This window comes from Aspergillus lentulus (assembly GCF_001445615.1).
Source record: "Aspergillus lentulus DNA, contig: Alt04, strain: IFM 54703, whole genome shotgun sequence".
Classification (NCBI taxonomy): domain Eukaryota; kingdom Fungi; phylum Ascomycota; class Eurotiomycetes; order Eurotiales; family Aspergillaceae; genus Aspergillus; species Aspergillus lentulus.
Genome location: NW_028322122.1, coordinates 1,837,035 through 1,858,757, shown reverse-complemented (window position 1 = coordinate 1,858,757; position 21,723 = coordinate 1,837,035). Strand labels below are relative to the sequence as shown.

At 49.3% G+C, this 21,723-nt stretch overlaps 9 protein-coding genes and 1 non-coding gene across 10 annotated transcripts; 6 read left to right on the top strand and 4 right to left on the bottom strand.

The window, feature by feature from the left end:
• Positions 1–81: 81 nt before the first annotated feature.
• On the bottom strand, positions 82–2,255 carry ALT_1899 (uncharacterized protein; the record flags this gene model as incomplete). Its single annotated transcript, XM_089599228.1, has 3 exons — positions 82–1,611; positions 1,664–2,043; positions 2,126–2,255. The coding sequence occupies 3 exons, from the start codon at positions 2,253–2,255 to the stop codon at positions 82–84; spliced, it is 2,040 nt and encodes a 679-aa protein (XP_089456374.1).
• Positions 2,256–4,204: 1,949 nt separating this feature from the next.
• On the top strand, positions 4,205–4,947 carry ALT_1898 (RNA recognition motif domain-containing protein; the record flags this gene model as incomplete). The annotated part of the gene is made up of 6 exons (XM_089599227.1): positions 4,205–4,224; positions 4,283–4,355; positions 4,449–4,555; positions 4,665–4,777; positions 4,832–4,867; positions 4,919–4,947. The coding sequence occupies 6 exons, from the start codon at positions 4,205–4,207 to the stop codon at positions 4,945–4,947; spliced, it is 378 nt and encodes a 125-aa protein (XP_089456373.1).
• A 573-nt stretch (positions 4,948–5,520) lies between these two features.
• ALT_1897 (uncharacterized protein tam7) lies at positions 5,521–6,159 on the bottom strand (the record flags this gene model as incomplete). Its single annotated transcript, XM_033559357.2, has 3 exons — positions 5,521–5,699; positions 5,758–5,832; positions 5,886–6,159. The coding sequence occupies 3 exons, from the start codon at positions 6,157–6,159 to the stop codon at positions 5,521–5,523; spliced, it is 528 nt and encodes a 175-aa protein (XP_033415248.2).
• A 431-nt stretch (positions 6,160–6,590) lies between these two features.
• Positions 6,591–7,878, top strand: ALT_1896 (translation initiation factor eIF2 subunit beta; the record flags this gene model as incomplete). Its single annotated transcript, XM_033559356.1, has 4 exons — positions 6,591–6,602; positions 6,838–6,967; positions 7,030–7,656; positions 7,712–7,878. 4 exons carry the CDS (start codon positions 6,591–6,593, stop codon positions 7,876–7,878), a joined length of 936 nt encoding a protein of 311 aa, XP_033415247.1.
• A 394-nt stretch (positions 7,879–8,272) lies between these two features.
• ALT_1895 (AIM24 family protein) lies at positions 8,273–9,564 on the bottom strand (the record flags this gene model as incomplete). The annotated part of the gene is made up of 5 exons (XM_033559355.1): positions 8,273–8,491; positions 8,585–8,934; positions 8,990–9,376; positions 9,436–9,453; positions 9,516–9,564. The coding sequence occupies 5 exons, from the start codon at positions 9,562–9,564 to the stop codon at positions 8,273–8,275; spliced, it is 1,023 nt and encodes a 340-aa protein (XP_033415246.1).
• A 2,705-nt stretch (positions 9,565–12,269) lies between these two features.
• ALT_1894 (SH3 domain-containing protein) lies at positions 12,270–13,171 on the top strand (the record flags this gene model as incomplete). Its single annotated transcript, XM_033559354.1, has 4 exons — positions 12,270–12,332; positions 12,402–12,789; positions 12,839–13,060; positions 13,116–13,171. The coding sequence occupies 4 exons, from the start codon at positions 12,270–12,272 to the stop codon at positions 13,169–13,171; spliced, it is 729 nt and encodes a 242-aa protein (XP_033415245.1).
• A 272-nt stretch (positions 13,172–13,443) lies between these two features.
• ALT_t048 lies at positions 13,444–13,548 on the top strand. The gene is made up of 2 exons: positions 13,444–13,481; positions 13,513–13,548. It is a non-coding gene; the product is annotated as a tRNA-Met (tRNA).
• Positions 13,549–14,163: 615 nt separating this feature from the next.
• On the top strand, positions 14,164–14,687 carry mbf1 (multiprotein-bridging factor 1; the record flags this gene model as incomplete). The annotated part of the gene is made up of 2 exons (XM_033559353.1): positions 14,164–14,319; positions 14,379–14,687. 2 exons carry the CDS (start codon positions 14,164–14,166, stop codon positions 14,685–14,687), a joined length of 465 nt encoding a protein of 154 aa, XP_033415244.1.
• Positions 14,688–15,920: 1,233 nt separating this feature from the next.
• On the bottom strand, positions 15,921–17,132 carry tif34 (translation initiation factor eIF3 subunit i; the record flags this gene model as incomplete). Its single annotated transcript, XM_033559352.2, has 4 exons — positions 15,921–16,280; positions 16,336–16,452; positions 16,505–17,023; positions 17,106–17,132. The coding sequence occupies 4 exons, from the start codon at positions 17,130–17,132 to the stop codon at positions 15,921–15,923; spliced, it is 1,023 nt and encodes a 340-aa protein (XP_033415243.1).
• A 727-nt stretch (positions 17,133–17,859) lies between these two features.
• ALT_1891 (C-1-tetrahydrofolate synthase) lies at positions 17,860–21,173 on the top strand (the record flags this gene model as incomplete). Its single annotated transcript, XM_033559351.1, has 5 exons — positions 17,860–18,220; positions 18,284–18,304; positions 18,361–18,398; positions 18,470–20,997; positions 21,065–21,173. The coding sequence occupies 5 exons, from the start codon at positions 17,860–17,862 to the stop codon at positions 21,171–21,173; spliced, it is 3,057 nt and encodes a 1,018-aa protein (XP_033415242.1).
• Between the last annotated feature and the right edge of the window lie 550 nt (positions 21,174–21,723).

The following is a 21,723-nucleotide window of genomic DNA, read 5'->3' as shown; positions in this document are numbered from 1 at the left end:
CAGCGGTGATGCGCAGTTACCAATCGGTACCAATGATTATTTCTCCCAAGCAAGCTGATGTGAACCGGTACCGAGCCACAATCAATATAACCTGTTCTGCCGCCAGAAATTCCTGGGAATACAAAGCAACCCTTGTTCCTTTCCATGTGAGGATAGAACACCATGCGTTGGATATGCTACAGCCTCCCATGGACAATGTAGCGATGCTTTATCCACCAGGACACGATTTTGAAGGGCGTTTTGAGAGACTGAGTTGTTTTCGGAACTGTCAGCACTCAGAGGAATCCGCATTGCATAGTCCCACACACATTCCAAAGTATCTTCTCCTGGATGCATGATCGCGTCATGTGCTGCCGCATTGAGCGCCTGCGTGGCAAAGCAATCATCAATATCATCCTGAAGTTGAGCTTCCTCAGCAAAGAACACGACCATGTTGTCATTAACTTTGTCCCTTCCTGCTCCTGAAGTGAGCTGGAGGTCGGCCTCTTGTTCAAAGGATCCGGCTTGGAATACCGAGGAGGAGAAGCGCTCATCTTGGGCTTTGGTAGGATGCTCGGGGCATTTCCATGTATCGGAGCCAGAGTCAAAGTCTTCCTTCGGGCCAGCACTGCTCATATTAGCCAGTATCGTCTTCCTGGATCTCGCTAGAGGTGCATTAGATGTGTGCTGAAAATCTGGCTCGTTGTTGAGACCCTTATCAAGAGGTGCTGGAAAAATAAATTTCGTATCTAGGCTTGAGTTATCCTCAACAAAACTATTTCCCATCTCTTCCACTAACACCATTTGTTTCCGTTGCTTTAAATGATTTTCATCAGCGTCCTCCACTTCATAGATAGAGCTTGCTCTGCGACTGTTGCGTCTGCTGCCTGAGAGTGAGATCTCTGATACAACTTTGGGCCACGTCTCTTGTTGCCGAAACTTCTCTCGCTCCTGTAGCAGGAGCTTCAGGTCCTCCAAGCTCCAGTAGTTTCTGTCTGAATGGGTAGACTCATCTTTGCCCTTGTCCTGTGAGCCCAAATCAAAATGCAGAAGCTGTCTCATGTAAAACTTTGTCCAGCTTTCGGACAAGAATGCGGCATGTTCATTGCATGAAATACTGGTAGGTATTGATGACAGAGAGAGTTCGCACCCTTGAGCATCAGGATGGCATGCCCCGGAATGCTTAGGCTGATCAGCTGGAGATTGAACGGCAACAGCGGCATGCCTCTTCGCTGCTATGTCGCGCACGCTGCAGTCTGCCGGGTATTGTTGTAAGTTCGGAGATGAATGCAACGAGGTACCGCTTGTCTCCATCTCGAAATCCTGTATACGAGCCTCATCCTCGAGTGAGCCAAGTGGGAAGTAGCTCGAAATGAGTAGCTGAGAATCCCCAGGATTTGCTCGAGCCTTCCTCTTGTTGTGCGGACTCTGATGGCTTGTGTATCTCTCGCTATCGCTTCGTAATTTCTTGCTCAAGAATCTTGTCTCTGAAAACCCCTTCTCAGGCACTCGACCTCGGTTTACCAGCTTGCGAATCCCCGAGAAATGGGGAAAATGTCGAAGCTCGCCGGCTTTCACTGGCGACGAGGTTTTCCCTCTTCTGAAAATACCCAGATCTAGGTGCGAATGTAGCTGTTCAAACCGTCAGCAATGGATCCCTTGACTACTGAAGTACAATGCATACTGTTAATCGATCTCGTGGGACATTGGAAGCATGGAAGTTGTCGTTGATTGTATGTCTCCTAGCCTGCTTTGATGACTTTTTCACTTTTGTCGGCGATTGCTTTCGTTGTATTCGCGAGGTTGAGCCCTTGTACTCGTAACGGTCTTCTTTGGTCTTATTTCGTGGTTTGCGTTCGTATCCACCTTTGCTTCCCTTTTCGGTAATTGTCCCTTTTCCAATACGATGCCTTCCAGCATAGGGTGGCCATCTGATACGGTTCAAAGGAGGGGAATGTTGAGCAAAGGAGCTTCCTTCGCGCAGGGCACTTCTCGAAGGAGTTGATGCAGACTGCGTGATAGGAAGCCCACTGCTGCGGCATTGCTGGCTCTTCGTCCGAGTCACTTGGTCAATGATAAACAGGAATCCGTCAGCGAAAAATGGCCCCTAGGGAAATGCTTCTGGGTGAGATGGATAAAAACTCACCTTCTGCAGGACCCGACGCATGATGGTTTGTATAAGTCGTCGGCGAGTTCTCCCGTTCAAGGAGCCATTTGAGAATCAATTCCTTGGCATCAGGTGCCAGGTGACGATGTCTTCGCGAGGATTGATGCATGTATATAGCTGTGCTCAGATTGAGGCTGCTCGTTGCGCTGAGCTTGTTGCCAGTAGATCATATCGGCTCGCAAGCCTTTCTTTCTGGAGTTGACAACATCATTGATGAATGATTGCCTATGCATCTGTTCCATAACGGGAAATCATGACTCAGGCAGCAGCTTCCTCGCCAGCTGTCTTGGGCCATCCAGGTATCAAAGAAGCATCTGTGAGTTTTAGTCATGGCAAAGATATCAACATATTGACCTCAGCACATTGAGATTCAGACAAGACATAATACTTCTTATGCACCTAGAGAGGTACATAGTCCGATAAAGCTAGTATATCTACTCAGTACAGAGTACTAAGCCAAGGTGGGTTCCAAGCGTCTCGCTTATATTTCCTATCCAGGCATGAGCCTAGATAAGTCGATAACCAGGCACATGTGGATCAATTCTCCACCACTATCAATTCTGCCCCTCCTCTCCAAACTTTCGTTGTTTGGCCTCTTCCTATCTAAGTGATATAAAGCGGTCGGATCGAAGATCAGTTGCAATACTAGTGTGAGGAGGGGGCAAAAGGGAGCAGTAATTTATCAGATCACTTGCCCTAATAGGAGTATTTGGCTCTTCTTGGCACCCGTGTCAACTGCAAGCTGACCAACCAAAACGACAATCTACCGGCTCACAGTGATTGTGAGATGTGACTGACAATCTTGCGTACTCATTATTATTATTGCCACACATAGACTAGGCCGTAGCTTTTCAGAAAAACAATCAAGCAATGGAGATCTTGTCCAAAATTTTCAAAAAAAAAAAAAATTTGTGGACCCTCCCACCCATTTTCTTTCTTTCTCTCTCTTTTTTCTTTTCTTTTACCTTTTTTTTTTTTTTTTTTTCCCAACGGGGAGGCAGAGTTTCACCAATTTCATCAAAGACCTCCACAATTCAACAAAAAATCCACTGGGCCTTAGAAGATACGGGACGGACTACACCATACTGTACCATACAGCATCACGTTCTGAGATGAGAAAGAGCACAATCCTAGGAGATGCTACCTTCTGCAGAAAAGTGTACAGACAAGGATGGACAAACTCCGGCTAATGTAGGATCATATGCGAGGTACAGGGTGCGATACCACCCATGGTACGACAAATGAGGGACTAAAAAGCATCTTCTCCCAAATCGAAACTCTCCTATCCCCAGCCGTTCGAGTCACCGACTCTTTTGAGCACGGATTTCTTGACTCTCTAAAGTAAGATTCAGGCTTCTGCTTGATCTGGCCTTTCAAGTTCCCACCTGCTACTGCGCAAAGGCTGCAGATGGGCTGCAGACTTCCCAATGAGGGGAGCGGAGGTGCGCATCAGCTCTCAGGTCAGTGGTGACCATACTCTAGTGTCCTTAGACTGCTGCCTTTGTGCGCTTGTCATGTATCAATAGAATAATGGTAATATAATGGCTCCCGCTTATCAATTTATAAATGTTATGAAGGAAAAATAATAATACTGCCGAGTACCATAGTAGCCCGTAGGAGTAGTAATCAGTAACCCCCGCTTTGCATCTTTGCTACACCTCCTCCAGTCCTCCCTTTCATTCTCCCACTTCGCAGGTTCTGCACGGCTAATCCACTGCTCTCCTTGTCTTATCAAACTGTGAGAATACCTTTCTTCTCCATCTAACTCAGCTGTGATATTAACACTCGTCGTCTTTCAGCAACAAAAGTTTCTACTGTGAGTGTCCCTTGTCTTGCTGTATGATCTGTTTGTTTCACAGACCAAGCGACGTCCTCAGGCACAGCCGCAGTGAGATTGCCTGTGAAAAAATTTCTTTCAGAAAAGGGAGAAATTTTTTACTCCTGATTTCTTCCCCTCTTCTTCCTTTCATCTACCTATTTCGATCAACTTGATCTTCGGGAAACTATCACTGTATCTCAGTACTAATTCAACTAAACAGTTTCATTTCAACCTTCGACATGTCTAAGCTTTTCATCGGGTGTGTTTTCATTTTATTTCAAAACTCCAACGCATTTTCTCAAGTAACGGTTCAATAGCGGCCTCGCATGGCACACCACTGATGACGCCCTTCGTCAGGGTTTCTCGCCGTACGGCGTGGTTGAAGAAGCTGTTAGTAGTACCCTTCTCCTCTCATTATCACACCGTCTTTTTGATTGTTACTACCTTAGCATACCATACTAATGACTCTTCCACGACACGTAGATCGTTGTCAAGGATCGTGACACCAACCGCAGCCGTGGTTTCGGTTTCGTCCGTTTCAGCAGCGACTCCGAGGCTGATGCTGCCATGGACGCTATGAACAACCAGGAGTAAGCTTTCCCAAATATCTTCAGACCCTAGATTGTACCTGAGTGCCCAAACTGTACTCGTTTGAACCGTATCTCTCATCGCAGAAGCACTAACATATGACGCATTTAGGTTCGATGGACGCACCATTCGTGTTGACAAGGCCTCCGAGCGCCCTGCCCGTAACAACGGTGGCTTCCACGGCCGTGGTGGCTACAACCAGTCCGAGGGTGCTCCCGGAAACGGTATGTGCTCACATCAAACTGTTCAACGAATCTAAGTTCTGACAAGTCCTAAAGGTGGCCAACGTTATGGAGGTGGCCGGGGTTACGGCGGTGAGTAGAACCGATCGCTGTCCTTCCGAAAAATCACTAATTTCCCTCCAGAGTGGCGTCCCTCGAATAACGCTGCTTAAATGCCTCAGTCGAAAATACCTAGCTCGTTTCTCTCCGTACCTTTTTCGCCAGATAAGTTATGAGATACGATTATGAAAATGATCATGCCGGGCTCTTTATCGCATTTCTTGAGCGTGAATGACGCTCAAGTTCATGATGATGGAATTTATTAGTGCTTTTTGCTTGTCTCTCAGTTTCGTCTTCATCTCGCCTATCGAGATAATTAAGATTGGTTGACGGCCGTTGCATGGCGACATACTTGCCCACCGTTTTTCTTTCTTCTTAAGTTTCCTTTTAGACTAAACACTCAATACTCAAGCACTCCTCTTAGACTTCATTGACGTATTGGCGGTGTTCCAGTCTTGATGGAAGCAGTCATGGGTATTCGACCATATGGCTGTCGGTCCGACAGTTCGCAACGCTCATACGACCGCGGAGTATAGTCCACTCTCTGAACCTCGCGAGCTCGGCACATAGGCAAATGGTTTGATTGGGTATAAAATGAAACTTGGTAGTGTGCCTCTTGACTGTATTTACATAAATACTGTACTCGAATCCAGAAGCAGCTCATCGGACAAGTTCCCTAACTCCTCCTACGCTGCGAGGTAAAGCTTTCTCGTTTTGAATGTAACCAGAGAGCCGCAATCGCGGAATGATGCAACGACCTCCAGAGACGGAAGCTGCTGCTGCTCTTCGCGGAGCTCCCCGAGGACTGCGGGTATCACGACAGTGCGTCTCGGTCCATGGCACGACCGCAACCGCAGATCGAATTCTTATGATGACTAGAGTTTGTCAAGTCGCTCACAGTGGAGATAAAGCCTCAACGACACCGGCTCCCCTGAAGGCTGCCTTGTTGGTCATGACGACTTCGACGGGATATTTCCATTCCATAAAACGAGTCCAGCCTACATCACTCACGTCAGTCTTGTTTGCAGGCTGTAGAAGTCAACGGGCGTACCCCAATAAGCGCATCTCCTTCCCAGATACTTCCCGATGAACGGGACGATGACCATGGTCAATAGTAACTCCAACTGCTCAATGCTTTCTCTCCATTCCTCCTCGGCATCTGAGTAGTCGTCTGAAAGTGTGTCGAGATCTGAAGCGGTGGTAGACTCTGATGGAAGGGACGCAATCTCATCGTCTGAACCGGATGTGTACCTGTCTACCGAAGACACCATGTAGGCAGACGTAGCGAGGGACGGGTTAGAGGCGGAGGGTGGAGAGTACGACATAGTGAAATTGACTTAGGTTGGGGAGACGGGACGGGTCAATGAGCGAAGTAAAACACCAGTAATGAGATCAAGCAGCGGCCTGCCTACTGCCTGAACAAGGATTGCAGCATGAAGTGTTGCCGACCGACAGAGATATCCAAGATCCGAACCCCAATACTTGAGAGGCATCAAGAGACAGGCCTGATGTAATCCAGGAGAGCCAAGTCACGTGAATACCTACGGTAATACAAGAGCACAGCATTTTGACTCACAGTCACGTGAGCCTGTACCGCGATAACAGAATTGCCATCGCGAACCCAAAGATATGGCTCTACCAATATATCAACCTCTCGTCAGGCTCCTTATAAGCAAGTCTTTACTACTAGATAACATTCTTCCTGACTGTTATCATATTTGGAAGTGCCTACTGCTGCAAGAAAGACATATACAATATGGCGGATGCTGTACGTCACACCCTGTTTTCCCTTTACCGATTCTGCCCTCCCACATTTTCTTTAATGCGAACATCTTCACATTTCATACCCCCCATTGGCCTAATCACACTACGTTGCCGCCTCACCTTCAGTTGTAACATTTGGCTGTGTTAGGCAGTGAACAATCGCCAGACCCTTTCTTTCTGAGGGATATCGTCTTTGTTAATTTATTTCCACCTTGCTAACCTGTCATCGGGTCCATTAGCAGGTCGAGCCCACTCCTCAAAAGCAACGCAAATCCGTTGCCTTCAGTGAAGGTGCAGTCATCATGGACACAAACGGCGAAGTCACAGAGGCTCCCGCTCCTCAAATCACCACAGCTGAGAATGAAGCTGGTATGCTTTCACTTTTCCTTTCGCTCAAACCCTCGGCCACAGGCGAAACTGACTCCAAACAGGCACAGCAGACACCGCAGTCGACGAAGTAACCGAACTCTTCAAGGGCCTCTCGAAAAAGAAGAAGACCAAGAAGCCCAAGGACGACGCTGAGGCCGGTGAAGGCGACGACGCCCCTGCCGCCGCCGATGGCGAATTCGACCCCACGGCCCTGAAAAAGAAGAAGAAGAAGGTCAAGAAGGTCGATGCTGGTGACTTCGAGGCCAAGCTCGCCGAAGCTGGTATCTCAGAGAAGGCCGCTGCCGAGGAGAAGGAGGGCGAGTTGCCCGAGGGCGACCTCGAAGCCGGCACCGGTATCTGGGCCCACGATGCGACCCAGGCCATCCCGTACTCGCTCCTCGTCTCCCGATTCTTCTCCCTCATCCAGAGCCACCACCCCGACCTGCTGTCCAGCGGCACCAAGTCGTATAAGATTCCTCCTCCTCAGTGTCTGCGTGAAGGTAACCGTCGTACCATCTTCGCAAACATCGCCGATATTTGCAAGCGTATGAAGCGTTCAGACGACCACGTCATGCAGTTCTTGTTCGCCGAATTGGGTACCAGCGGCAGTGTCGACGGTAGCAGGCGTCTGGTCATCAAGGGTCGTTTCCAGCAGAAGCAGATTGAGAACGTCTTGAGAAGATATATCGGTATGTTGCTTTTCGCTCCTCTTGGATTTTGAACACAGTAGCTGACAGTCTCCAGTCGAATATGTTACCTGCAAAACCTGCCGCAGCCCCGACACCGAACTCAACAAGGGTGAAAACCGTCTGTACTTCGTTACCTGCAACTCCTGTGGTTCTCGTCGGTCGGTTGCCGCCATCAAGACCGGTTTCCGTGGACAGGTCGGCCGCAGAAAGAGACAAGGCTAAACGAGGTTGTGGCTGGTGGGGGATCTATATGGAGCCAGCTGTGGGAAGATACTTTTATTTTATTTTTTCCTGTTTATTTCCCCCATTTTCGTATAAATGTTCCTCTTCTTTGTGGATGATGATGGAAAAGGATCGAAATGTGATGTCGTGAGTTATGCAGGATTTGGAAAAATAGAGACGACGTGAAGACCAGAAGTAAAGAGTGCGTGTCTGGGAACCACTTTAATCTCATTCTGTAAGGGCTATCGTAAGATTAATGAGATAAAAAAAATGCCACCAGAGATGAGTCAAGATAAAACAGCACCCGCTCAAGGAATCACAACGCCAAACATGAGAATCTACAGTGAATGAGAGTGTAGAAGCCTGCTACTCTTCATCCATCAAGCGCCATACTCTAGTTACTGGCAGTATGTGCTCCAATATGCGCGGCAAAGGCAGTGACGTTCCTCGTCTGCAGGTACACGGTTCCAGGACCGGTGAAGCGGCATGCTAGACCCTCGCCAGAACTCATATTGGAAATGATACCTCCTGAGGCGACACGCTCCATCTTGTACTTGCAGTTCCATGCGACGAGATGTCCGTTATCCACGTAGTAGGATTCGCCGTCAGCGATCTGGGTAGTTCATTGTCAGCAAGTCACAGGAGAATCTCCAGAGAGTGGATGTTGCAAGAGTGAGTGCTAAAAAGCGAGAGGAAGAGCTCTTACATCCTTCTTGATGATTGCGCCAAAGCTCTGGAGCCACACGAGACCGACACCAGACAGCTTGTACACGAACAATCCCTCTCCAGAGAAGACACCCTTCGAGAGCCCTTGCGCTTGATAGTCCTTTGAGATGCCGCTAGTCGAGGCCAGGAAGGCATCTTTTCCGACCTTCCATGGGTCCGAGCCGGATAAGCGCAGCACAATGATATCACCCAGTGCCGCGGGCGCAAGCAGAAGCTCGCCGGGACCGGTGTATGTGGACAATGACATCTCGCCGCCGGCAAACATCTTCTTCAGGGAGAATTTGATGCTTCCTTTTAGTGTGATCGTGTGCGACATCGCGATCATTGCTCCTGACCGTATCATGAGCCTCGTGGGCTTCTCAGTTTCTGAAGAAATGGCACTCACCTGGCTTGGACTCAATCGGACACCCTACCGCCAGCTGCAGCGTCAGAAGAGAATTCGAGTCCCGGTGGCTGATTCTGTAGCTTCCGCCATTGAATGTCCCAACATCGTCCTGGGTAGTTGAAGTCACGAACTGGCCGAACTGAGACGGCCCGACGGATGTCCGCTGGGCTTGCACAGCCATGTTCGAAGATTGAGATGGCGTCGGCTGGTGGCCCTGCGGCTGCGGTGGAGGCGATACAGAGCTCTGTCCGTATGGATTAGTTGCATATGCGGCCGCATGTGCATCTCCCGGCGGGGGACTTGCAGGAGTCGGTTGCTTAGGTGGAGGAGGGTAGCTGAAGTTCTGAGGTGGGAAACCTGGTGACGGCTGGGGAGGTGGTGGAAAAGCTATATAGAGCATCAATGAGACTATATTCTCAATTGAAAGAAACGGTTTGTTATCATACCTCCGGAGTTTGGAGGCGCTTAATCACGGGAGATAATTAGCATATATACAGGTCTGGTTCAGCCTTGGAGTAATACGTACGAGGATAATGGCCCTCTTGAGTCGGAGGAGGTGGGTATGGACTCGCCATGGTTTCCTTTGTTTTCCTCTTCTTCAGTAGTTTTCTGACGGGTGCAGTCGGGACAACAGAGGGAATGAGAAGTATTTATACGGGACCAAGGACAACCAAAATGGGATATCCTCGTATTCGTCAGTCGTTTCCGAACTCAATCTGACACAGTTCAGCTTGAGTGAGGGACTTCTTCAAGGCCCACGCAACCTGGTTGACAGCTATATTTTCATTCAATAAATCAACTGCGAAGACTGGTGAGATATATGAGCACGCAGCTGTGGCATCAGTAGCCGCTGAGCATCTGTCATCTTGTCATCTTTTTGCTCTGATTGGATTGAAAGCTGTCGGCGCTTAGAGGAATTAGGTGGGGGAGAGTTGTGATAGGATTTGCAGAAGATCCCATTCGAGCAGGATTAGTCCATCTTCAGCCTTCTGGCATGTGCAATCTGTATCTTCCTGTCATTGGGCCACTCATCCTTCATTACGGCAATCTTAATGGTGGGAGACTCTGTGCCATGACAAGAGACATTAAGCTGAGACTGTGGGCACTCTGGGCTGTCTGGGCGAGGGGAGGGGGATGAAGCGGGGTAGAGGAAAAGGTGAGAATAAGAGACTATCGTATTATTGTGTTGCGCTATGGCTTACAAAGTAGCTTCTGTTCTCTGAAGGAGATCAAAGTAAATCATCAAGTAGATAGAAATCGAAATTGCTACTATCTATATGGATTCAGTAGTTGAAGTCCGTTGCATTCATGGTAAACGACATCTTTCTGTATCCATTGAACAAGAAGAGCGGCCATTGTTTACCTAGCACATATATTAGCTAAAAAATGCCAGGTTAGAATATCCAGTTACAGAAAAATTCTTCATCAAAGTTAATTGACTGCCATCACCACAGCTCCTTAAGCATGTCTTATCTTATTGTATTGTGCATGTCTTAGCTTGATCCGAGCAGCCAAAAGACTCCTGGTACAGATATGAAGCATAGTGTTTTCCTCTTCTTTCCCTGCAGCTACTTCTCCCTCTTCATCTTGTTCCGATCATCAGCACTCCATCATGCATGGCTTCCCGTGATTGCGTTCCCTCACTCTGGCTTGCTTCTTTTTGATTGACTGTCTCAGTTGGGTCTCTCCTCGTTTGGCTAGGACGCATATCCTTATGTGCCTGTTGAATACCCTAATATCAAAAACTGAAAAATGAGCTGTGGAGTATAGGATCCTCGAACCAAGCTGTAACAGTCTCTCTCCAGTGAAGTGTCCGAGATTCTGGTGACGCTATCCAATATCGGTCCCCTAGAGGCACCTCGCAGCATCCCCCGTTGTTTCCCATCTCATCCTCCAGAAGAGGCGCGTCTGTGACGTTCATTCTTCCATGCTAAAGGACGGCGACGCGCGGTTCTTGAGGCGCACACTCAGTGAGAAGCTTAGCCTCAATCTGAGGGTTGGACTCGCGAGAGGCATGCGCCCATGATTTCCATCATAGACTCCGTAATTAAAAAAAGTCTCGATGTTGTCTTGGCTCTCGCCGTTGCATCGGCTCAGGAAGCGTGAGAAAATTTCAATCAGAGGTCACACGGGGCGATGTAGGCTTCTCATTGTCGATTGCGAACAAGCGGAGTTTGTGCTCCACATATACTGCGCAAAGGGTTGCCCATCTTGAAGACATCTCACTCCCTGTACTATGTCAGTATTAACCGTGGATCGATTCATGGGCAATATCAACGATCCCCTCGTTTGCATCCCGAAGTCTGAAGGTGTACAACGGTAGATCAGCGATGGTGGGGCTGTCGAAGTCAAGTGTAGATGCGGACCGCCCAGCCACAACCCCACGATACAAGTGATCGTCGGTTTCTAACTCTGGTATGAACTCATGGCTTATGGTCATAATAATGAATGCAATTTCTTGTCAGCTTTGGCCAATACTTACTTTCTCTACGCAGTCAGATTCAGCAGTATATAGAGGCGAACTGGCAGGTACCCCGACTAATTGACCTAGCATGCTTTTGAAACAATTTGGAACAACCTGTCTCTACCTTAGGTACCTTATGGAGCAAAGGCAATTAGGCAACAAGATACACACCCTTATTTTGGGGAAGGAGTGGATTAATTTATCTCTACAATAACTATGCTATTTGCATTATCTGCATGTTTTGACAGTTTTTATTACAGCTTCTGTGTCCTTTAGCAAGGTATTTCCCTCTGATAATTAATCCCACCAGTCCCATAAGAGAGACGTTCTCTCACGGTATGGGCGGAGTCATCAGCACAACACCTGTACTATACCTGCATTAGCCAGTAAATCAAGCATGAACAATGAAATTTAGGGAATAGAATAGTTCCAGAATACAGAGCCTTTTATCCAGAAGTATGGCCCTCAAATGTTTTATTAATATGTATATGAGACTCTGCACTCAATCAATATTGTGTTCTATTATTGATGGGAAGTATCCAAGTCTACCTAACCTTAGTAGCATTCTGGAGACATGGCAATGTAACATAGCCTGCCAAGCCCCATAAAATACATAGAAATTGTGGCTCTGTTTCGGCTCCATCGTCTCCCGGGTCCAATGCCATGTGCCTGAGTTCCTGAAAACATATATTATTAGCGATAATTGACTACGCCTTCCTGGAGTCGACATCTGCTCCAGCGGCCATCTCATCTCCATCCATCTTTTTCATCGCCGTAACCTCCTTTTATCATTTTTAATCCAATATCCGCATCGTCATGGCTACCCAAAGCAGCTTCATGACTGCAATGAGCAACCGCTCGCTCCGCACTGTCCGATCGGTATGATGATGCCGTACTGGTTTCTCCATCTTCCCAACGTCTGTCGCCCACCTTGCTAATATATCTCAGGAGCTCGAGTTTCTTGCAGATGCTTCGGTCATTACACGTCAGCAACTCTCATCGATCCTGGCCCAGCTTCCTAATGAGGCCCCTCAACAAGCCGCTACACCAGTTCCTCAGCCACAACAGCAACAACCGGTTGTCGCTCAATCTCAACCTCCCTCGGCATCATACGCTCCTCCCACATCACAGTTCGCCAATAGCTCTTTGAACGAAAAGGCGGCTCTGCAGCAACAACAATACTCGACCCCCTCGGTTCCCCCACCCGCTTACCCTCAAGCTGCGCCCGTGTTGTCCGTCGCTACAGCACTCTATGCTTATACCCCAACAGATGCTGGTGATCTTGCTCTGCAGCCACACGACCGTGTCCAAGTTTTGGAACACATGAACGCTGATTGTACGTTGGTTTGAAGGCGACGCCAGGGAATCCAAGCTAACAAACATAGGGTGGCGTGGCCGTAATGAGCGGACCAACCTTGAGGGTATCTTCCCTCGCAGCTATGTGAACGTAATAGAAGAGAAGGGAGTGTCGTCTCCCCCTCCTACCAACTATGGCAATGTACCTCTTGAGGTTAGCCAGAGCGGCGCAGCTGCCCCGGATGGAAAGCGACCGGGCGGCAAGTTCGAGGAGCATGGCAAGAAGTTCGGAAAGAAGATGGGCAATGCCGGTATGTCGATTGTGGCTCCATTGATTTGAGTTTGCGGTCACTAACTATGTCTTAGCTATCTTTGGTGCTGGTGCTACTATCGGCTCCAACATTGTGAATAGTATCTTCTAGCGTTAATCCTTCGAGTTTTTTCGGGTTTCGAGAATGGATTCTTCCTGAGTCATGGGAACGGCGTTCAGGCGGATTTTTTGCTCCACCTATTCTAGGTATTCTTAATGAAAATATCGGTTTTGATAACAATATGTTGATCATGACGCACAGCATTGATGGACATTACTGCTCAAACATGTTGTCTGTGCTTGACAATCACCTATCAGATTAAGCAAGGCTTTGATCGGGTTCCCTCTCTTGTATGGAATGGGTGCATTGGGTACGCTATAGCCGCCTCTGTGGTGTAGTTGGTTATCACGTGAGTCTCATACCTATATGATCAGAAGCAGCACTTCTGGGACATCTCAAGGTCGGGAGTTCGATCCTCCCCGGAGGCAGTTAGGCTAGATTTCTTTTTTCCCTGCCATTCCAGTTTTGCCCGGTTGTGTACAGAATACGAGGGCTACGTCAAGTGTTTTGGTTGCATCCTCACCATCGTTTCATACACACTTTCCTTATTTATGGTGGCGTTAAGGCCATTGTACGATCAATGATCAAGATGAGGCAAAGAGGAAAACTTTAAATGGGATTGCACCCAATCCCCTCTCTCCCGTAACTAAGAAGAGAAACTCTTCAATAATATCCAAATGATGGCCATGTCACTAGTGACTACAGATTTGGAGATGTATGTTAACTCGGCTTGGACTGCGGAGTATCTACACAGCATCTCCAACCCTCTTTGGGACTCCGAATGAGTGGTAATGATGTCAGCAGCGCTAGTCCCATAAAGGAATAGTGCATGACTCCCCTCTAAACTGCGCCGCTCAGGGCTCGAGAAGCTTCTGTGTCATCAGTATAAATTCGGTGGCTCTGTGGACTCTCTCCTTCTCAGTCACAACCTCACGCGATCAGTCTCTCCGCCACCCTCTACCCTACCACCTCGGACACCTCTCTGATTCCCACCATCGTCCTCCATCAAGTCTCCATACGCTTCGAACTACACACCTGTCAAAATGAGTGAATGGGATTCTGTCACACGCATCGGAACCAAGCACCGTGCTGGTGCCGCTCCCCGAGAGACAGTAGTCAGGGGAAAGAGCGCTCTGAACGCTGCTCAGCGCCAGGGTCTCGTCGTTGCTACTGAGAAGAAGTACGCAATTGGCAATGCTGTATGTTCTGCATTCACCCCCTCTCCATGTTGAGCGCCTACTAACGTTTCTCTCTCAAGGCCGGAAAGACAGCCTCCATGGAAGGTCAGCACCTGACAAAGGTCGACCGAAGCGACGACATCGTCAAGCCCAAGACCGTCGGACTCCAGGTCGCAGACGCCATCAAGAAGCGCCGAAACGAGGAGGGCTACAAGATGACACAGAAGGAACTCGCCACCAAGTGCAACACCACCATCACAGTCATCCAGGACTTTGAGAGGGGTACGGCCACGCCCGACCAGAAGGTGCTGAGCGCTATGGAGCGCGTGCTCAATGTCAAGCTCAGAGGCTCGGACATCGGGAAGGAGAAGTTCCCTAAGAAGAAGTAAAACGGGGGTGAGCCCACGCCTTTTTCTTAGGGAAGATGAGAAAAACTTAAGTTTTTGATTTTTCCTGATGTCCTTTTTCTTGTGTCATGATACGCCTTTCTTCTTCAGTTAGAACCTATGTCCTTTTTATGATCCTTATGTTTTCTGCTGGTCGGAAGAGCGCTGGGCTGGCATTGAAACGATTCATATATCGCGGCATAAAAATACCACTTGCTTTTCGGGCGCTTCTACGGATTCCCTTTGCGTTTTATCCTCGTTTCTGGACATTCATCGTCATAAGAAGGATCTCATGGCATCGACGGAATTAGAGATTGCAAAGTTGGATACTTTTCAGTTTGCGCGTTGGCTTTGCCGGGTTGTCTATGGAATATCTCATGGATATAGAACGATAGATGAATTGGCGCCTACTCTGCGGCGTCTTTCGACAATATAATTCGAATGTTAGCCAAAATGACAACCTTTCTGAAACGACACGGCAAATGCTTCACGGCCTTGCAAAGGCCTCTACTGCACTGCAGTGCGTTGGGAATGTTACTGGGTTGCTCCGGAGTAGCAGAGGTGGCAAACCGACGTTACCAGGGTAAATGTGGCCAAGGTGCAGTAAATCCAAGGGTCTCCAGGAAAAATCTTGAAAGTCAATTTGTTTGTGCTATTCTTTATTGGCAGAAAGTGTGACCGGCATATCTAGAGGATATGAATGGCCACTCACACCTACACAATAGAGAGGCATACAGGAGCTTCAACGTTGATAAGAAGAATCCAGAGTCGGTTGAAAAGTCTATCCTAAATATTTCTGAACGGTAGATGCTCAATTCTCATAAAGAAGCCAACGTATTGAAGCCATCCAGATCAGGCACCCATCGGCACTAACGAATAATGGACAACAATAGTATTGCTGATGAGGGTATTTCCTCCGCCTGGGCACATAATTCAAGTGAATATGGACAGTGAAGGAGAGCTGACGGGAAGAAGCAAAAGGGCAATTCTTTTGATTAAGATGGCAAGAGGACGAGGTGGGATGATGATGGAGAACAAGAAAGAATAATTGTAAAAGAGGTACCAACTCCGTAGATGAACGAGAAAATCATGCCCTGTATTGACCCCGCCAGGTCTTCTACCCATTTCCGCCGCGCCTGGCTTTTCCTTCTTTTATGAGCAAAAAAGCGTTCGTCTCATGACTCATACAGATGATGCATGACTTGAAAAACAAAGAGCTCGTGGATATCATCCGATTCACTTCCTCAGCTGCTCTCTCTCGACCTCGTACATGAAATCAAAGTACGGCTTGTCAAAGTGATGCACACGAACATAACCGTCCTCACCACCGGAGGCATATGCTGTGCCGTTGGGGTGGACGTCAACGGTGTTGAGGGGACCGAAGTGGCCTCTGACACGGCCAATCTCGTCCTCGAAGACCTTGTGGTAGAAACGGGCCTCGAATTTACCCTGCCGGGCGGACGTGGTTGTGACATCCATGGCGGCCTGGCCACCACCGAGGATAACGTAGTCCTTTTTGGGAGTGATGGTGGCGCTGTTCAGGGGAGTATCGGCGACATATGTTTTGAGGATGGCGAGGTTACGAGAGGAGATGAGCTAGCGATGGTCAGCTTTTGACAACAGATGGCAGACAGGACAGATAAGAACAAACCTTGGCGGACTTGTCTTTGGAGGCAGTGATGAAGTAAGTACGGTCCTGAGAGAACTGGATGTCGTTGATCTGGTGATCGAACTCGTGCGCCTGGACGTTCTCCAGCTGCTCACCAGTCTGCGCGCAAATTAGCATAGCTTTCCAAATTCCAGGAGCAGAATATGCCCACCTTTCCATCGTATTGGCTGACACTGCCGTCTTCGTGTCCAGCAATGATGTACTTGCCCAGGTAACTCCAGCCAGCCACGGTGGCCTTGCTCTCTGTGCAGGTGATTCTCAAGCTAGGCTCATCGGCTTGGTTCTCCAGACTACCACCCTGACCATCTCCATAACTGATGTCGAGCACAGCGATCGTACCGAGGAATCCCATACGCTTTTCTGTCACAGCCAGTAGCCTGCTTCCATCGGGGTTGAATGCGACCCGCTTCACAGCGGTAGGGAAATCCCAGACCTTCACACACTCTCCAGTCTTGACGTTCCAGAGTCGCACAGTGTTGTCTGCCGAGCCGGTCGCCAGGAGAACTGTGTTGGGGCTGACATCGACCGTCCAGATGGCACCCTGGTGGCCAGTGTAGGTACCAAGTCGCTCGCCGTTGGCCGACCACCAAGCACATACAATCTTATCCTTGGCCACGGAGAACAGGAGATCGCCATCGCGGTTGAATTTAATCTGGTTGAGGGACCGTTCCTGCAGAAAGATGAAATATCAGTCGCTAGTCCAACAAAAGCGGCAAAGCAAATCCTGGTGGAAATTTGAGGGCACAACGTACATGGCCCGAGAGCAGAATAGGCCTCATCTTGGGCCAGAAGAAACAATGTCCGGGTGTAAAGGAAAAAGAATAGAGTTGAATAAACGTCCTCCGCAACAGGAGTGTCCAGTACTTGCGTTATTGAGGCGGGGAATGCTGGCGGGCTGTCCTTGTCGGCGTCGTCGACTAATTATTCTTAGTGAATTTGATCGCACAGTTCAGTCAGGCGTTGCGCGCCAAGACCTTTGCCTATTCGAGGTTGTTTGCCCCTCAGGCAAACAATTGCCGGACTGAGGATATTCCGAAGTCGAGCACTGTCTGCCTCAGGCTCTCGACAATCCAGTCAGCCCTTATCACCTCTAACCTAAACCAGCCCTAAGGTACCAGTTACTATTCCTGATCGCGTTAAAACACATCTGCATCTTACATAACCCTTTTTACTAAGGCAGAGTCAAGCATTTGCATGTGAGGATCTAGCGGGACAGTTCCCAAGGTAGATATCATGGAATGACTCAAAACTCAGAAGAGATTTTTCTTGTTTCCCTCAAGAAATGGGAGAAATTTGGAAAGTCCATTGACTTAACTCAATAATCAATGTATACATGAGCCTATCGTTGGATTTCTTCAATGTTTTTTACTGTGTAATTATCTATAGGGCTCACTCCATTAATCCCTTTCAAGGTGGAGATTAAGTTGTCAATAGCTTTCCCGACGGAAATCTCCTATTGTCACTCGTCCGAGGGCTGCACCTAAAGCCCCCAACAAGCAGCAGTCGATGCCCTTTCCCCCCGCTCGTTCGGCGATATTACCCCGCTGTGCTGTGAATTCGAAGATCTTCTCCTGTCGTGTTCGCAGTCAGCTTTGCTCGTCTTACATCTTCCCATCCTTGACTTCTCCTGTCCTTGGAACTTCTCGTCATTACTTCGCTGGACGTGTGGTCGACTTTTCCGGTTCCAAGACCTTTGCCAAATCATCACTTTCCCGTCGGTCATTCTCCAGCACATCTACCGTCATGGCGGCCACAAAGATTGATGGCACGGCCATTGCCAAGAGCATTAGAGAGGGATTGAAAGCCGAGATTGCAAAGATTCAAGTGTCCAATCCTCGGTTCAAGCCGAGTTTGGTTATCTTCCAGGGTACGTTTAGCCGGACATCATGAAACCGACCCAGCGGAGGTACTGACATTGCTTCAATTCCAGTCGGCAATCGATCGGATTCGAGTAAGTTTGATGACATTCAACGCCTAGATATAAGGGTTGTTCTAATTTGCTTCAAGGCACATATGTGCGCATGAAATTGAAGGCCGCTGAAGAGGTATGGACATATATCTCGCAATCTCCGATTATACGCCTTTGGAGCCTTACTGATCCACTACGTCTGTAAAGGCGAACATTCTCTGCAAGATTGTCAACTTTCCCGAATCGATCTCTCAGCCTGAGATCCTTCAGGAAATCACAAAAGCTAACAACGATCCCTCGGTGCACGGCATCCTCGTCCAACTTCCCCTTCCTAGCCACCTGTCCGAACATACAGTCACATCTGCAGTTGCGGACGAAAAAGATGTCGACGGTTTCGGCGCAATCAATATTGGAGAATTGGCCAAACGAGGTGGCCATCCCCTCTTCGTTCCCTGCACCCCGCTGGCTGTTATGGACCTCCTCAAGGCAAGTGGAGTAGACCCCGCCGGCAAAGAGGCTGTGGTTCTTGGCCGTAGTGACATCGTCGGTAGCCCTGTCAGCTACCTGTTGAAGAATGCAGATGCCACTGTGACTGTCTGCCACTCAAAGACGCCGGACATCCCCCGCATCGTGAAGAACGCCGACATTGTTGTTGCAGCCATTGGAAAGGCAGAGTTCGTCAAGGGCGACTGGCTGAAGCCTGGTGCCGTTGTTATCGATGTCGGCATTAATTACAAGCCTGATCCTTCGAAGAAGTCGGGACAGCGCCTCGTCGGAGACGTCGACTTCGAGTCCGCCGCAGAGGTAGCTTCGCAGATCACTCCGGTTCCCGGAGGTGTCGGTCCCATGACAGTTGCGATGCTGCTGAAGAACGTCGTTACTTCGGCCAAGGCATACTTTGAGAAGCAGCGGGACAGACATGTTACGCCGCTTCCCATCAAGCTGGTCCAGCCTGTTCCTTCGGACATTGCCATCTCCCGTGCTCAGTACCCGAAGCCCATTACTCAAGTCGCCGCGGAGGTTGGCATTGCTCCCCACGAGCTGGAGCCATACGGCCACACCAAGGCTAAGATCAGTTTGAGTGTTCTGGACCGCTTGGCTCACCGTCGCAACGGACGTTATGTCCTGGTGTGCGGTATTACTCCTACGCCTCTTGGAGAGGGCAAGTCCACGACTACGCTCGGCCTTACTCAAGCGCTGGGCGCACACCTGAACCGGATCGTATTTGCCAATGTCCGCCAACCGAGTCAGGGTCCCACCTTTGGTATCAAGGGTGGCGCTGCCGGTGGAGGCTACAGCCAGGTCATTCCCATGGACGAGTTCAACCTCCATCTGACCGGTGATATCCACGCGATCACTGCTGCCAACAACCTTCTGGCTGCCGCCATTGAAACTCGCATGTTCCATGAAGCTACCCAGAAGGATGCTGCTCTTTACAAGCGACTGGTCCCTGTCAAAAAGGGCAAGCGCGAATTCCAGCCCATCATGTTCAGGAGACTCAAGAAGCTTGGCATCAGTAAAACGAACCCTGACGATCTCACCGAGGAAGAAATCCGTCGTTTCGCGCGTCTTGACATTGATCCGCAGACAATCACCTGGCGCCGTGTGTTGGATGTCAATGATCGTCATCTCCGAGGCATTACCGTCGGACAGGCTCCTACTGAAAAGGGTCTGTCACGCGAGACGGGCTTTGATATCTCCGTGGCCAGTGAATGTATGGCCATCCTTGCGTTGAGCAACAGTCTCGAAGACATGCGCGAGAGATTGGGACGCATGGTCGTTGCCACCTCTAAGAGCGGGGACCCCGTGACTTGCGACGATATTGGCGCCGGAGGAGCTTTGGCCGCCCTGATGAAGGATGCTATCAAGCCCAACCTGATGCAGAGCTTGGAGGGAACTCCAGTGCTGGTCCACGCCGGTCCCTTCGCCAACATCAGTATTGGTGCCAGCTCTATCATCGCCGATAAATTGGCGCTGAAGCTTGCGGGTACGGAACCGGATGAGGATCACGAGGCTAAGACTGGTTTCGTGGTTACTGAAGCCGGTTTCGACTTCACCATGGGAGGTGAGCGTTTCTTTAACATCAAGTGTCGCTCTTCTGGCCTCTCCCCAGACTGTGTGGTCATTGTTGCCACCGTCCGGGCTCTGAAGGTTCACGGTGGTGGGCCAGAGATCAGCCCTGGAGCGCCGCTCCACGAGATTTATCGCACTGAGAACACCGAGATTCTCCGCAAGGGCTGTGTGAACCTCAAGAAGCACATCCAGAACGCCAAGATGTACGGAGTGCCGGTGGTTGTCGCCATCAATCGGTTTGAGACCGACACGGAAGCCGAAATCGCAATCGTCCGCGAGGAGGCTATTGCTGCCGGTGCGGAGGATGCCATCCCAGCCAATCACTGGGCCGAGGGAGGTGCCGGAGCCGTTGACCTTGCCAAGGGAGTGTTGGCAGCTAGCTCCAAGCCCAAGGACTTCAAGCTCCTGTACGACTTGGAGGGCAGCATCCAGGAGCGCATTGAGCGCATTGGAAAGGCCATGTACGGTGCGGAGAAGGTCGAGTTCAGCGAGCTAGCGCAGAAGAAGGTCGACACGTACACGGCACAAGGCTTCTCCAATCTTCCGATCTGCATTGCCAAGACCCAGTACTCCTTGAGTCATGATCCCGCGCTCAAGGGCGCCCCAACGGGCTTTACAGTTCCGATCCGTGATGTTCGGCTGGCGGTTGGAGGTGGATATCTGTAAGTGCTTATTTTACCACATGGCTCCAGCGGATCAATCGGCTAACCAGTGGATGAACCCACACAGTTACGCACTTGCGGCAGACATTCAGACTATCCCCGGATTGCCGACTGCTCCGGGTTATCTGAACGTTGATATCGACACCGAAACCGGGGATATTGATGGCCTGTTTTAGGCTGATGAGATCGTCCCTTGATGTTCAGCGCTTTTCTCGTTCTCGGAGTGATATTTATCTCCTCCGGTTTTATACCATATTATCGATTTTGATGTACACTTTAATTCAACATGTATGAGCATGACGACATTGGATTGGATGGTTGTGTCTAGATGCTGGTGGTCTTCAACATACTGGATAGAAATAAGATGCGGGGACTCGGAGTTGGTCATAACCTCCCCGATACATGGGACAGAGCTAGATAGTAAATATCATAGAAATGACAGACAAAAATTCCCACCCAACGTGCGCCGTATCTGGGAGACTGATAATAATCGACTCGGGTAATTAATCATCGATATTATCACTTGATAACTTGAATCTCTCACCGAAGCCAATTTCACTCCATGCTGTACCAAAAGATCCGCATATAGGCGATCTCGGTGTATCGCTTTCCGGCGGTACGTAGTATATTACGGCATCCGTTGCCGCGGGAAACCGAGGTTATTTCTGATGTACACCTGTCATTTCAGAGGGACAAAAGGGAGCAGTATTAATTGGAAACAATATA